Source organism: Aspergillus homomorphus (assembly GCF_003184865.1).
Source record: "Aspergillus homomorphus CBS 101889 unplaced genomic scaffold BO97scaffold_26, whole genome shotgun sequence".
Taxonomy (NCBI): Eukaryota; Fungi; Ascomycota; class Eurotiomycetes; order Eurotiales; family Aspergillaceae; genus Aspergillus; species Aspergillus homomorphus.
Window position 1 is genome coordinate 194,270 of NW_020291912.1, and position 15,109 is coordinate 209,378.

At 51.7% G+C, this 15,109-nt stretch overlaps 4 protein-coding genes across 4 annotated transcripts; 2 read left to right on the forward strand and 2 right to left on the reverse strand.

Moving 5' to 3' along the window:
- Nucleotides 1-983: 983 nt before the first annotated feature.
- Nucleotides 984-2,939, forward strand: BO97DRAFT_435729 (putative regulatory factor Sgt1; the record flags this gene model as incomplete). Its single annotated transcript, XM_025697746.1, has 3 exons — nt 984-1,248; nt 1,305-1,504; nt 1,569-2,939. 3 exons carry the CDS (start codon nt 984-986, stop codon nt 2,937-2,939), a joined length of 1,836 nt encoding a protein of 611 aa, XP_025550009.1.
- A 775-nt stretch (nt 2,940-3,714) lies between these two features.
- BO97DRAFT_393357 (AMMECR1 domain-containing protein) lies at nt 3,715-5,466 on the forward strand. Its single transcript, XM_025693921.1, has 2 exons — nt 3,715-4,589; nt 4,748-5,466. Exons 1-2 carry the CDS (start codon nt 4,081-4,083, stop codon nt 5,247-5,249), a joined length of 1,011 nt encoding a protein of 336 aa, XP_025550010.1. The 5' UTR covers nt 3,715-4,080; the 3' UTR covers nt 5,250-5,466.
- Nucleotides 5,467-5,561: 95 nt separating this feature from the next.
- Nucleotides 5,562-7,503, reverse strand: BO97DRAFT_393359 (serine/threonine-protein kinase). Its single transcript, XM_025693922.1, has 5 exons — nt 7,477-7,503; nt 7,062-7,382; nt 6,876-6,966; nt 6,472-6,802; nt 5,562-6,383 (listed from the first exon to the last, which is right to left on the reverse strand). The coding sequence occupies exons 2-5, from the start codon at nt 7,239-7,241 to the stop codon at nt 5,771-5,773; spliced, it is 1,215 nt and encodes a 404-aa protein (XP_025550011.1). The 5' UTR covers nt 7,242-7,382; nt 7,477-7,503; the 3' UTR covers nt 5,562-5,770.
- A 466-nt stretch (nt 7,504-7,969) lies between these two features.
- On the reverse strand, nt 7,970-14,861 carry BO97DRAFT_471431 (DNA polymerase epsilon catalytic subunit POL2; the record flags this gene model as incomplete). Its single annotated transcript, XM_025700042.1, has 4 exons — nt 7,970-13,887; nt 13,921-14,012; nt 14,060-14,199; nt 14,254-14,861. The coding sequence occupies 4 exons, from the start codon at nt 14,859-14,861 to the stop codon at nt 8,071-8,073; spliced, it is 6,657 nt and encodes a 2,218-aa protein (XP_025550012.1). The 3' UTR covers nt 7,970-8,070.
- Between the last annotated feature and the right edge of the window lie 248 nt (nt 14,862-15,109).

The window sequence follows — 15,109 nt, forward strand, 5'->3', positions numbered from 1 at the left end:
GTCCCGGGAGCGGCGTACTTTGCACGCTACTGCTCGCTACCTGAGGCATGGGGGTCCGCTGGTCATCCGTCGCGTCTTCTTCATCGATATCCGTCATTTCCATCCCCGGCAGCCCGGGCGTGTTGGCGGTGCTCAGAAAACTCGTTCGCGTGTAACCGGGGGTTTTCGGATTTCCATGCCCTCGCGTTGTGGACACATTCTTCAGGTAATTGTTCTTGGTCGCGCTTCTCATGAGGGGTGTGAACTCGCCCCTTGGGATCGCTGCCGTTGGAAGACCATGTCGGCTGTTCAACGCGCTCCTGCTGGACTTCGGCCCGGATCCCGCTCGCGGCGTGTTGAGCTTGAAGCCCGCGGAAGAGCGTCTCCGGTTCTCGCCTGCTCCTCCTCCGAACCCCTTGAGCACATCGTCATCCTTCGAGGGGGTGTGAAACGAATTTTCTACCGATTCGAGGGCAGTCAAATTCGGTCGGCCTACGCTGCGGTAGCCGTTGGTGAGATATGTCGCGTTTCCGTCCACTTCGGTGCGCGGAGTATCGATGTACGGGTACGCCATTGTTGGCGTTGTTGGCTGTGAGAACACGCAATTAGTGCACGGATTAATAGCTGGTCTGGTGTACTAGTGAGAGCCATTCAAGGAACAACCATCCCCGATGGCTGGAAAATCATTCGGGGAACCAAAAACACGCGACGAAGTTCGCGGGGGGAGGGCGAATGCGACGATGCGATAACTACGGGAACTTGCAATGGACGTGTTTTGGGCGGTGAAGACCCAACGTCTCGTGCTTGTTGACATCTAGCCCAATCCGGCTTAGTGTCAACAGCCCAAGAATCCGGGCCGGGGGATTTGCCGCTGCTTTTTCTGTTCCCGAGAGGTATGAAGTCATGTTTCACTGTAATTTATTCTACGGCTCATTTCCCCGACTGAAGACAACTTGATAGCTCACGAAGACGAGAACAACTCGCATGCGAACTGGTGATTCAGCATGGCACCTATGTCGCAGGAGGACCTGGAGTGGTTCAAGTCCACTTTCCACCCCATTCCCAAACCAGAGATTCCGGACGATACCGTTGATTATGCGCTCTATCATATCCCTTCCAGCCCCGCCCCCGCCACTATCGACGAGGTCGCAGAAACGCGAGCGCGACTGGTCGAGGTACAACGGACTGCTGCGGAATTGACTAAAGACTTGTTGAAGGATTACATTTGGCAGCGCGAAGGTTTTCGGTTGGAAATCACTAAAGATGATGGTATGCGACGCCCAGCCATCCATACCTAATGCGCCACGCTACTAACTACATTGTAGGGGTAACGTCTCTGCACGGGCGCACAAACTTTGGAGACTCTATTGAGGACGAATGGGTCATAGTGTACATGTTGCGTGAATTAACCAAGAAGCACAAGGATATCTGGGCTAGGGTTGTCGATGGTGATGGCCAGTTCCTTCTGGTGGAGGCCGCTGCTACACTGCCTGCGTGGCTAGAGCCCGAGGTCGCTGAGAACAGGGTTGGCTACTCTCTGCTATTCTTCCTTACCGGTTATATCATGCTAATACATGCGTCCCCCTCAGGTATGGATCAACAAAGGCGAACTCGTTATCATCAAGCCGAAAAACGATAAGAAGGACAGAGTGACGGAGAAACTGTCGTTTGCGGATGCGAAGAAGATCATCATCGAGGAGCCCGCACGACTCATGCGCTCAACCATGATTCAAGAGGAGGCATTCTATCGTCTACGCAACTACCCTAAACAAATAAACGAGAACCTCCATTCCGCACTGGTCACCCTTCCCCGCAAGGTCGCTTTCTTGCTACACCAAAAGCCTGCCTACATATCCGCGGCTGTCGAGGCCTTTTACCTGCGAGATCCCATCGCGTTGCGGCCCTTACGTTCGAAGGATATCAGCAATTTCATCTTCAAGCCGGAGGACTTTGTGACGGTCAGCGTGCGCTTCACGCGGGTCGGTTACGCACAACTTAAGAGCCAGGACTTCCCGATTCCTAAATCCTGGGTGGATAAGCTGCCATCGAAGGAAGACCAAAAAGCATATGACAGGGCAGAGATAGGCATGAAGCTGGCTTGCGGGTTTGAGATGCTACTCAACGACCCTCAGAACCAGGACAAAGCTAACGTGCGAGAGATGCAAATCATCTTGGAGGATTTGGAAACCGGAGATGAACAGCTACCGACTGATGAAGAAATTCAGACTTGGGACCAAAGGGAAGACGACGAGAAGTGGCTCGACATAAGCTTTGAGGACCTGGACCAGGAACTGAAGGGCAAAGGCAAGGGCAAGGACAACGACCCGCGTGCGGGAGGCGCCTTTGGAGACTCTAATGCGCAGGAGAACCTGCAGCGCATCGTGGCGCAATTTGAAAAGTTCTTGAACGACGAGTCAGCTGGCTTTGAAGGCGCGGAATTCATCGACGACTTCAGCTCCGACGAAGATGGTGGCGACGATGAAGAAGACTTGAGTGACGAGGGTGAGGACAAAGAAGCTTCGTTCAATGAAGAGGAATTCTCGAGGATGATGGCGGAAATGATGGGAATGCCGTCTGGCTCTGGCGCCAGCCACGGTCAAAGGGGCGCGTTTGGCCACCCGCCCCAGAACAGAGTCCAGGAGCTGGACAATGACTCAGAGGACGACACCGAGCAGATCAAAGAGTTATCAAATCAGATGGAAGCGGAGCTTCGGGGCACGGGAGTTCTTGATTTGAATCGCCCAGCTAAAGCAGCCCAAGATAAACGGATAATGGAAGAGGGCAAGTCCGCTGAAGCAAAAGAGGATGAGATGCCGGATCTTGATGAGGGCGACATCGACATCAATCTTGCGAAAAATCTGCTGGAGAGTCTCCATGGTCAGGCTGGTGCTGCCGGGCCCGCCGGGAACATGCTCTCCATGATGGGCCTCACAATGCCGAAGGATGACCGCCATCGCTGAGAACTTGACGGAAAGAATTCGAGTGACACACACAAACAAGCCCATTTTGGAAAGCGCTGAGAGGCTTCGAGACTCTAGATACCTGTGGCACGACAATGAAACTCTCCGCCGAAGCCTGAGAGCAGATGCCTATACGGCAGCCATGTGAGCTTCTGGCAACAGAATCGAGTCGGAAGACCTTCATGCATACTTGCAAGTATATATTGGTACACTATTCAGCAGTACCAGGAGATGGCCTTCTATACATGTGTCGATGCACCAAACCTAGGCGTTGAGAGCGACGGAGAATTCGACTGGCTCTACCACTGCTTTCGATTGCTGTTTAACCTAGATTGGTGGGAGACAGCAACACAAGCTCCAGCAAAAGTAAATAGAAACGAGGTCATGCAATACAACAAATGGTTGAAGCGTGCGGAGGAATATATCACTCCACGCTGTCAGTATATATCCCACACGTCGCGACATGAAGCTTGTTGGCATATTTTTGAAGACACTCTTAATTTATCTACCAAGCTTAGGACTTACTAATAAGGATACAGTAGTAACTACCAAACAATCCCCCAGTCAAGTCTTGCGCATCATGTACTGTACTTCTCAGCTGTTACAGCAGTCAGTGACAGCAAAGGAGATCAAATGACGGATAAACCCGCGCCAAATCACGGGACGGATGATAAGCACCGCCTCGCTTCCTATCACGTGGGATAGAGGCTTATCGGGAATCCTGTCGTCAGTTCCGGTGATTTCCCCCTCTTCTTTCCCCTCTCTCTCTCTCTGACCCGCCTTTGGCCTCCAGCGGACCCAATTCCCAGGCGGATTCTAGGTTGTGGGCTGGGCTTTACGGGCTTTCTGGTCTTTCCTCTGATCGTTTCAAACTGCGGTCGTCTCAACATTCCGAACTTACCCACTCATTAGACCGTTGATTCGGGTAAATATCTCAAGCACCGGCGTATTCCCATCGGACGGAACTGGTAGCCGTACTATACTCCGTCACGACACTCAATTCCCGAGAAAACAAAGGAGCAAAGCCCGCCTGATCCAGAGGCCAGATCGAACAGGAGATAAAGCATCCTAGTCTGTTCCAAACGAGATCTCAAAAGTGTCACAGCAGTCCTTGTGAAAAGCAAGAAAGCAAGCAAGCAAGATGGCGACCACGGCTCACTGCTACTACTGCTTCGAGAGTCTCGCAGCCTCCTACCAACGCAGGAAACCCATCGACCTTGCCTCCGTCGAGGAACTCTGGGAATGCCACGAGCAGTTTAAAAGACTCTCTGTGTTGCAGGACAACGAAGAGACAGAATCACTCAGCGTAGACGACGATGAGGAGCCCACGGGTAATGGACGGCCCCAGAAGATCAAACTCCCCGGCGTCAACCGACTGCAGTCCGACTCCACTTCAACCACTACACCGTCCTCCCTCAACTCCTCCCACTCGACGCTGACCACATCGACCACGTTAACCACACCGGGGTCGTCCTCTCTATCCGACACCGCGAGCGGACGCTCCCGCCGCGAGCCCGAGAAGCAGGAGTACCCGCTCTTCGTAACCTGGAACACCATCTCACGACACGGTCACAAATCACTACGCGGTTGTATCGGTACCTTTGAAGCCCAGGAGCTGTCGGAGGGCCTGAGAGACTACGCTCTAACCTCGTATGCCAACCACTCCTTTCCCCCTTCACGCCCTCCGCCCGCCACCTTCATCTCCTCCACCCAAGAGAATCGCTTCTACACCCCGAATGAACACAACACAACCCTCCCACCTCCAAACCAACCCCATTAAACCATCCAACTAACAAACTATGAAACAGTGCATTCGAAGACACCCGCTTCGCACCCATCCCATCGACTCTCCTCCCCTCGCTCTCCTGCTCCCTCACCCTCCTGGGCACCTTCGAACCCTGCACCAACGCCCTAGACTGGATCCTAGGCCTCCACGGCCTCCGCATCTCCTTCATCCACCGCGGCCGCCGCTACGGCGCCACCTACCTCCCGGACGTCGCCGTCGAACAAGGCTGGACCAAGGAAGAGACCGTGAAGAGCCTGATGCAAAAAGCCGGCTGGGATGAAAGCAGCAGTAATAGCGGCGGCAGCAGTAGCGGTAGCGCCGCGAGGCGGTTCCTCCGAGGCGGTGGCGGTAGTACTTCCAGCGACGGGACTTCGGTTAGGTTGCCGCCATGGGAACTGGTCTCGGACTTCCGAGCGGTTAAGTATCAGGGTCTGAAAGCTAGTTGTACATATGCGGAGTGGCAGGAGTGGCGGCGGTGGGTTTTGAGCTTGGGTGATGGGAGTGAGAAGTTGTTGGTTGGTTGATCTTGTTCTCACTCCGCCTGGGAGCGTGGTTTCTCTTGTGAATAGACTTTGTGTCGTTCTGTTCAAGGGAATTATGGGGTATGGAATATGGGGCGGATTTAATGATGATGATGATCGTGATGATATAATGATGGGGGTTAATGTGGTGGAGATTGGGCGGGGTATCATTTTTCGGACAATGGGTTCAACATCATGGATATCTATGGATAGGAATAACATATACACTTTATCATGACGCCCGGGTTATAGGATGGACTGCGAGAAGGGGGCTGAATGTAGTTCTATAGCGATGGAGCTGGTACAAAGCAGACAGCCATAATGTATAAGCAACATTTATATAGAAATACTTTGCTCACCGTGCACTCCAGCTCTTGCTACTGTTCCTGGCAGTTGCTCGACATCCAAAGTATATCAACCCGACGGGGAAGGAGAAAAAGGAAAGACCGAGAGCATACAAAAAGAGGTATCTAGGCTAGTATTGAGCATTCATTCCACTGGCACAACAAAAACAGTCATCGGTATCATTTCTTCGCAGACTTGCTCCACAACCCTGCCACCATCTCCTTGACCTTCCGTTCCTGCGCGCGGATCTGCTCCTCTGTCTGGCCACGGGCGTTACCGCGGCCATCGATCTCCATCTCGCCGTCGTGATCGGCCTGATCATCAGGGTGGTGATGCTGTTCCTCGTAGACGTCGTTCCCGACGACGCGTTCGGGCTTGGGGTCGACGCTCATCACACCGTCCATCATCAGGCCGCCGCCCTCGCGGAGCTTGTTGATGGCGCGCACGGTGTCGATGGCCTTGTGGAGCGTGCGCCGCGCGTTGAAGTTCTTCTTCACAGTTGGCAGGAGATCCTCGCCCGAGCCGAGCTTGTCGGCCGCCATGTCGTAGGGGGGATTGACCCAGGGATGTTGGAGGGCGGCGTGGGCCGTCATCCGCGCGGCCGGGTCGATGGTCAGGCAGCGTTTGATGAAGTCCCGCGCGTCGTGCGAGACACCGCGCCAGTATTCGAGAGGCGTGAAGGAGTAGTCGGCTGCAAGGATGGCCTGCATCTCTTCCAGGTTGGAATCGCGGTCGAAGGGAGTGTAGCCGCAGAGTAAGAAGTACGTGATGACACCGATGGCCCAGATATCGCTGCAGAATAGAAGGTCAGATATGTATTCAACAACTGAATGAATGCAATGTCTCGAATTGGAGATAGCTCCTGGGGGTCAGGACGTACACTGGCTTGCCATGACCGCTCTTCTTGAAGATCTCGGGGGCCATGTACCCGGGTGTACCACACGTCGTGGTGAGAACGTGGAACTGCTCCTCGTCCATAATCCGAGACAGGCCAAAGTCCGCGATCAACAGATCCGCATTGTCCTCGGGGGTGCGGAACAGAAGGTTTTCCGGCTTGAGATCGCGATGCACGATGCCGTGATCATGCAGGTACGCAACCGCGGACAGGATCGCACGGATAAGATCCGCTGCGTCGGACTCGTAGTAGCTGCCTTTGCGGCAGATGCGATCAAAGAGCTCTCCACCGAGTGCAAGGTCGGTGACTAGGTATACTGCGCGTCCGAAGCACAGATTAGCATTCTGGAATCTGCGCTGTCCACTTCAGGACCCGGGGTTATTGCATACAGTTATTCATGGTCTCGAAGTAGTCGACCAGGGTCAGGATGTTCTGGTGGCCCATTGATACTCTCTTCAGCACTGCGATCTCATTCCGTACCTGTCAAGATGCATGAAATGCCCTCATGGTTAGCCTCTGTGCAATCGCGTTTTGATCCCTCCATATATGGTCTTTTCAAGCTCAGAAAGAATTACCATGTGCTCACGGCCAGCCATCAACCGTTTATTGATCACCTTTGCCGCATAGTATCGACCCGTATCGATGTGCACGCATTCCTTGACCACGGAGTAGGAACCGGCGCCTAGCGTCTTGCCAGTCTTGTAGCGACAGGGCTGGACCTTGGGGCGCTGCCCCGGTTGCGCTTGGGAAGCCATTCTAATTTAGAGCGACGCAAGGGGTCTAAGGCGATCTAGAGCCGATGGAAGAGGGTGTATATATAAGCGAGACGCGACAACAGCCGGTGCTGCCACGAGTTTAAACGGAGATGGAGGAGGAGAAAGCGAGCCGATAAGTGCCTGTGAAATGCGGCCCCGCAGTCAGCTAAGATGAACGGGCAACAGCCGCAACACGACCCTGAAGAAACGGCTTGAACTGGGAAGATCGGCGTACAGAGAGAACAGGATTCCGAGCTTCTGGTTCAAGCAGGGGGAAATGGCAACCTCTCCGGGAAAAGGGGTGAACAAGAGGGAGGGACAGTTTCGTCCTATCGCGATCGAGTCAGTTGGTGGGGAGGGCGTCCGACTGCGGGGTCCGCGGTGGAAACTTGACCACTGACAGCTCAGGCACACACCAATTAAAAAAAAAAAGGTGATGTATAGACTAAAGAGCGAAAGGGACAGCTGTTATCTGCTGATTGATGTCGAGCATGCGAGAAAGTAAGGTAGCAGGACGGAGAAATACATCAGGACCACATCCATACTTGGTCGGATTGTTTTGGTTGCGCACGTGCAAATGAACCCCTCCTCTCCGTCGAATGGCAGATACGCTCAATTACAACTACAAATCACCAGGAAGAACAAACAACTCTAAGCATACTCATAATGCAGTAACTATGCATTTTATACTTATATACATTTTCAAGTCTTGCGCAAGGCTATGCTAACCCCCCTGAACGCCAAGGTACCCAAAGCTAACTATTATCCTCGTATCAACGTTTTCCAAACAGGGTATAGTCATCAGCAAACGCTCAGCACAAAGACCATATCAAATCTGCTCTAGAACCTCCCCCACCACCGTCTCCAGCAACTTCAGGTTATGGAACCTCGCGACACTGTCTAGAAGTCGCAGCTTCTTCTCGATCTCGCCGCGATTCATTGTTTCCACCCACGCCCCACTACACGAGCAATGCTCCATGAAATCACTGACCTTCAATCCCCCGCATTTGGAGCACTTGAGGTCCTGAGTCTGCCACCCAACAATGAATCCATGTACCTGGCCAATGAGAATCTCTTCCTGCGCGAGCCGATCATACTCAGTTTGACAGAAGGGACAACGCCAGGCTTTCGTGGAGGTCTTGTTCGACTCCGTGCCAGGATCTGGAAGCACATCTTCATCTCGGCACAAGTCCAGGTCTCGTATCAAGCAACATGCGTTGCAAGTGAGCTCAGGAAGTTTCAAGCTCGCACCCGGGTTCTCGAACCGACCCTCTTTGCTGAACTCACGGATCTCGAAAAGCGCAAGTAGCTCGCGACGTAGCAGTCGTGTCTCCATTGTAGTAGTTTTGGACAGACTCAGTACCTGCATCAGCAGCTTGACCAATTCCAAAACAGGGTTGCGTTTCTCTTCATTAGGATCCGAAAGCACACCGGGGAGAACAGGGAACGCATAGTCGGATGCCAGCTCTGGGTGTAGGAGTTCATCCCGCTGTCGGCGAATTAGACCCGTGATCTGCTTCTTCAACGGCTTGGAAAATTTCTCGGAAAGAATAGCGGAAATCTCCTCACTCTCCTCATCACTCGGACGGCCGATAGGGATTTGTGTCATCCGAGGAGTGGACGAGTTGTTATCAGGGCGTTTGAGACCATGCATCAACTCGATGTACTCGACTACCCAGTCATGGAAGATGGCCTGCATGGGCGTGGGTAGGAAGCGACTAAGTTGCCAGTGCATTACCGTCTCTAAGGGCTGCTCGTCGGATTCGACCACTTCCTGACATCCTTTGCCGCCATAGTTGTACTCATCATACCAGAGTAGGTAGTCCCAATACTCCTTGATCTCCAGGTCGATGAAGTGGAACGATGGGTTCGCCCGAATCGATTTCAGGACATATTGGCTAAATGCGTACGCATTGCCTACTTCCGTCTTCGTCGTATGAAGCAGTAGGCGAGTGGAGCTTGCGAAGATGACGTTCGAACCGACCCGTCTGAACTCGGCCATCAGTCTCTGGAACGACTTCCGTGAGAGCATGCGCACGTAATGGTGCAGTGATTGATCGTATAGGCAGGAGGCAGGACTTTCCACCCATCGAATCAAGTGTTGAACCATGATGTCGGCCATGTTGTTCCCATCACAGGCCTGGGTCCACCAATTCTTCACCATTTCCCGCAGAACAATGGCGCCGGCTGATGTGAACGCCTTCTCGGAGTAGAGGACGCCGCCATTTGCGTCGGCTGACGTGCCGGACGATGCTAGAAGCGTATCTGCACCCTCCATTTCGTTGATGATGGACGACGTCAAGATTGTGTTGATAGCGAGATTGCGCACTTCCAGCTCAATGCACACAGTTGTGTACGCATTCGGCATGTTAACCGACGGCATGGGAACCTTTTCCAGAGGACCTGTTATGTCGTCCTTTTCATAGCCTGCATGGTCTGGTCTAGGGTTCGAGGACCACCAGAGAACAACGTTGTTCTGCTGAAGACGTCTGGCATAGGAAATATCGATGAGGAAGCGAGGATCGTCGTTTTCCAGATTGCAGAGAGGAACATCACCATATCTCGCGAGTAGAGTCATGTGCTGAACCCAAGCAGAGAGATAGAGGTAATGAGTGACCAAGCGACGTGCGACAAATGACTGCCAGCCCAAGGGCGGAAGCTCCATATCTGACACTTCTGGCTTCACAGGTAGGATAGGATATTCCCTCAAAATGGGCACGTCGTGACACAGACGGCTTCGCTGATGAGATTGAATTACCATAATGGCGGGCTGAGTCTCCTCGGATTTTAGCTTTTTAATCAAATCTCCCACTTCCAAGTGAGCTTTCCTTCTTGTAGTAACCTGAGTGGTCTTGAAGTGGAGTTTCTCTTGGTATTCAAAAGCACTCTGCGTATTATCCGCAGCCAAGTTCTGCAATCTGCGTGCAAGGAGTTCCGCGTAGATTTTGTCGACGTTCGGAAGGCCTTGAACATCCCGGGTGCGATTAAGAATGACGATGTGGGCCTCATTTTTCGTTGTCGAGAAAATAGCAAATATCTGCCTGTCGCCAGAAGCAACATGATACAGATAGTGATATGCCATGGGAGCATCTAGAAGATAAGGCTGCTCTGTATCTGTACGACAAAGGGTAGAAAGGTCGAACCCTTTGTCCAAGCCCTCTCCGAGGACACCTCGCTGTTGCTCATCGAAGGTGCAAATACTGCCAATCTTTAGTACGGCCCGGATATTGGGAGGAATGCTCCTCTCATAAACACCCTCAACACTCGGGTGTTGAAGAAGCATGTCAATCTTATTGGCTTCGCGAAGATAGGTTTCTTCCGACAATGTCAACTTAAACAGATGGACTGAAGGATGTCCGTTCGGCAAAGTATGATTGACTTTTTCAACTTCACAATCAGGGACGTCCACATCTGGAAGAGAATCCTGTTTCAAGTTGACGTATATTTGCCGGGGGACTTTAACGGTGAGCGCGTGGACTTTCCGATCAATCAAGACAAATGCTCGCACTATGCCGGGTCTCGATGTTTCGGAAAGCTGTAGAACCTGCCATGTCTTGATGTACAACAGCTCTGCCTGGTTTCGGAAGTGATTGCTTAGAGAATCCGTAGCCACGTTGACCCTTTCTCCAAACAGCTGACGGCGACGAATACGAGCCTGTTTCTGGATCTTCCATTTCTGTTTCTGGTAGTTCAAAAATCCGACGTAATCATCTGTAATCGATGGCATCTTTGCCGGTAAAGTAGCGAACGGATCAAGCGAGGTCTTAGGAAGACCTTCAGGGTGCTTTCTCTTCTGGGAAACTTTGCTTTCAGGTGAGGATTTCAGCTTCTGTGTTGAGCTGGCAATGACCTCATCCAGGTCACCAGCATGCTGGACGCGATGATCGAGGATATTGGCTGAAATGTCGGTCAACGGGGTCTTCTCTGATTTAGTGAACATGTCCGTCATTTTCGTCTGCTTGAATTTGTCATCCTTCTGATTGATACGCCTTTGCAGCCAGTCCGGATGGGCGACTCGGGGCACTGGATTACGAATCTTTTGAAGTGCAGCCGGAATAGTGATGAGCTTCTGTACCACGGATCCCAAGCGCTCGAGATAGTAATCCCAGTCAATCACCGTTCGAGGGTCCATATCACCAGGGTCATCTTTCAGCCACTTCCGCAAGAAGAAGCGCTTGACGCTTTCCTCGGCCGAGAAGATGGCCACCGGAATGGCTCGTTCTGTGACAGGCGTGTTTCTCGGTCTCGAAGAAATGATGTACTTGCAGTTCAAACCCTTGTCTTTGACCATTTGCTCTCCGAGGAATTCTGCAAGTCGCCGAGCGGTTGTGATAGATGTCGACTTCTGGTTCCCATACTCCTCGAGAGTCTTCGTCATGCTTCTGTTCTCAGAAATGAGATCAATCAGTTCCTCATCCGCAAGAGTTGCACCATGCTCATAGAGCACGTCCAACCACCGATCAGCCACTTTGGCTACTGCAGCGTAGGTCTCGGTAAGCGTAGCTCCTTCCAGGAAGAAGCGGAAGATCTGGGTTTGGAAGATCTTGATGAGCTTCAGCTCTCCTCGACGCTTGACCTCGAAGCCCTTCAGTTCCGCCAAAGACCCGTCATGGTTGAAGACAGCATAACGTTTCTTCAAGTTCTTGTCTTCCTCCTTTGATGTGGGCAAGATCATGGCTTTGTAGGGCCCGTCGACCTCGAAAAAGATAGAGTTGTCACTGTGAGTTTCATACCTGAATGAGGCTGGGTCGACAAGGGTCTGGTACTGGTGATTGGTGTAGCTTCCGTGGACGAGATGATTGAGCATGACACAGGGGTATGAGATACCAAGCTTTTTGCCGTTCTTGAGAGTGAAGGTAAAATTCTCGGGAAATGACCCAGGAAGCATACACCAAATACCGTCAGTATCCAGCTCAAGAGGGCGACCAATTCGTTCAACCAACTCTCGTGCCATTTGAATAATTCGAGCTCCGGTCAAACACGTCACGCCAGCCATCTCCATGGAATACCATCGAGAACCCTTTCTCATGACATAACCGTAGAAACTGTTCAAGATGACCTTGTGAGCAAGCTGAAGGGAGTCGTACAGAATGATCATTTTCTTCGCCTCGTCAATCTCCGCGCTCGATGCGCCAGACGATTTGAGAGCCTCAGTCTTGCCTTTCCAAACCTTCTGCTTCCCCTTGAAGTCATATCTTCGATCACGGAAACTGCGAACAGTATCCACATAGAATGGGTTCTCTCGCTGACAGATGATGGCCTCTCTGACTATTGTTTTGCTGTCGTGAATCTTGTGGTAGATCTTCTTGCTGTAATCTTGAAGCCTCTTTTTGACGATGCCGGCTTGCTCTTCGATACTCAGATCACCAAACATCCTCATCGGGCTATTTTTGTATCTTCCAGGAAACTTCTCATTTGACACCGCCTGACGAATCATGTTGTATTCGTCGCGCTTGGCAGGAAGAAATTCACCTCTCCATGCCCATGGCATTCGTCTATCGCAAGTCTTACCAGGCCGATTGAAGTCACATGCAGCACAGTTTGACTCTTCAATCATAGAGTCTGGTTGTAACCGGTTGGTGATCATGATATTCGGGTACATAGAGGCGACGTCCAAGTGATAGATGAACGGAACCTCGTCCCTATGAGGCTTTTCTTTGAGGCCGATCAGCTTTTCGGAAATCTGTTTCTTGACTTCGTCGTAGTTGGTGATATCATCCATAGATTTCTTCTCTTCGACCTCGATGCTAAACTTCAAAGCTGCATCAAGATCGCGGAGAAGCTCGTCCACAGCAGTAGGGTCCACCTTGAATGTGACGGGTATATCGCTTCGGAAAACACCAGCCTCGATACTTTCGACGTGTCCACCAACATAAGTCTCTGATTCAAGCAGGTGACCTTCGTAAAAAGCCTCCGGAGGATCTTTGTGCTTGTTGGGTAATACGATATTCCCCTGGTATGCTTGCACCATCAAAAGCATCTCGCAGAGTGTTCCGGTTCCCTTCCGCAAAGTGTCGTCCGGATTCAGAGGAAGAATTGTGCAAAGAGAGAAGATGAAAGGGTGAACGTATTTCATATAAAGGTAGTAGGTCGCGACGGCATCGGATACCGAATATTCCGCCAAAGTCTGCGGACGCTCACTCGCATATGGAGTCATCAATTCCGGATCTAGCTCGTCAGGGTCGTATCCGAGCTTCGCGACGGTGACGGCTTTCAAGCCACGACTTCCTTGAGGAAGGTAACTGTCACGGTTGACCCAAGCAAAGCAGTCCATGTGCACGCAGTGGTCGGCCTGGTAGATGTCTTCGCTGTTCTTCCGAAACCCGATCTCTTTGTACATGTCGATCCCTAAAACGCTTGCTCGCGCCTCAACGAAAGGCCAATCGAAGAAGTCACCGTTGTAAGTAGCGATGACCGTAGGCTTTGCTTCTTTGATGTGCTCGAAAAACCGTTCGATGACACTCCGTTCGTCGGGTTCGTTGAAGATCATGAATGGCCCGTTGTATTCGGCCTTTGGCGTGTACTCAAAGTCGTTGATGTCTTCGGAAACAATTTCTCGATTTGTGATGAGGAAACCCTGACCGTCGATCATGTAAGATATCATCATAATCTGGTCAATCACCGAGTCGGGAAATTTGAGCGGTAACTTTGTTGTTTCGATATCGAACGCTAAGATAACAGGATCGGCACGAGTAAGCCGCTCTTCTATACAACTCAGAGAAATAACTCCGTGTCTCGACTCTACTGTGTACCATTTTCCTATACGGATGTCTATGGCAGGATTAGCCGGGCTCCCTCAATCAGTGCGAGCGACAAACCTTTGTCAATAGAAACTCTGACATGATAAGGAACATCGTATTCCCTTATATCAACAATAAAATCACTCGCGTTCATATTGACATTAGATCGTGACTCATTAATTAGCTCATCATCAAAAAGATCGAAACCAGCGTTTTCGCTGCAAAACTTGGTTAGCTTGAATACATTGGGTGCCGGGGTTGGCAGACCATACCTTGACATTTCCACATAAGCATCCATTGCCGTTGCATTCTTCCTATTCTTCTCCGCCAGAGGCAAGATTGTTCTCCGTACCTCCAACAAGTGGCTGACATTGGCGAAATTCAACTGAAGATAGTTCCGGCGGTGCCCAAGTAGATGGTTTGGCAGCGAAAGATCCTCCTTTTCCACACGCGTCACCTTCTTGATGAGCCCCTCGAACATCCTTCGACACCACTCCTCAACTTCCGTTTCATGTCCCCTCTTCACAGCAATTAGGAAGTAAGGATCGTATTCGACCGTCGCCTTGAAGCTGGTACCGCCGTCCTCGAGGAAATAGTAATCGACACCGGCGCGTCCACCGGGGACATTCGGATCTTGGATCGACGTGCTGTGCATGTTGATGAGCCATCCCACCCGCTTCTCGCCGGCCTCGAAGCGCGGGAAGCCCAGGGACTCGTCGATGCTGTTTGCCAGCCGGATGGCCTCGAATTTCTCATCTTGAGACGTAGCCTCGGTCGATCTGAGGGATGCGAACTCGACGGTCTTGGTTCGTCTGGGATTGAAGGAAGCGCCACCGGATCGAAACTTGTTGCCGAACTTGCTGGGTTTTCTTGAAGGCATTGCGACGACGCGCCCACCGGCCGGGCCTGAGGATCACTGCAGGGTTCGGAGAGGTTGTCGATTGAACATGGGAAAATAGAAGACGATATGAATTCAGCACAGGACAGAATGGCACATAACTCCGCAGCCTTGCTATGAAAATACACTTCTTGAAGGAGAATTGAAGAACTGCCCTGTAAAGTTGAATATCTCGATTGCACCTGGATTGGCCCCGATCCACTCTATGCTGAGGAGCCCAGATTTCGACC

What these genes read in the sequence shown, in the direction of transcription:
- BO97DRAFT_393357 (XM_025693921.1), top strand. Translation starts at nt 4,081, where the DNA reads ATGGCGACCACGGCTCACTGCTACTACTGCTTCGAGAGTCTCGCAGCC. An exon ending in AGAGACTACGCTCTAACCTC is followed by an intron (nt 4,590 to 4,747) that starts GTATGCCAACCA and finishes ACTATGAAACAG; the next exon opens with TGCATTCGAAGACACCCGCT.
- BO97DRAFT_393359 (XM_025693922.1), bottom strand. Translation starts at nt 7,241, where the DNA reads ATGGCTTCCCAAGCGCAACCGGGGCAGCGCCCCAAGGTCCAGCCCTGT. An exon ending in TGGCTGGCCGTGAGCACATG is followed by an intron (nt 6,967 to 7,061) that starts GTAATTCTTTCT and finishes GCATCTTGACAG; the next exon opens with GTACGGAATGAGATCGCAGT. An exon ending in AGCGGTCATGGCAAGCCAGT is followed by an intron (nt 6,384 to 6,471) that starts GTACGTCCTGAC and finishes TCTATTCTGCAG; the next exon opens with CGATATCTGGGCCATCGGTG.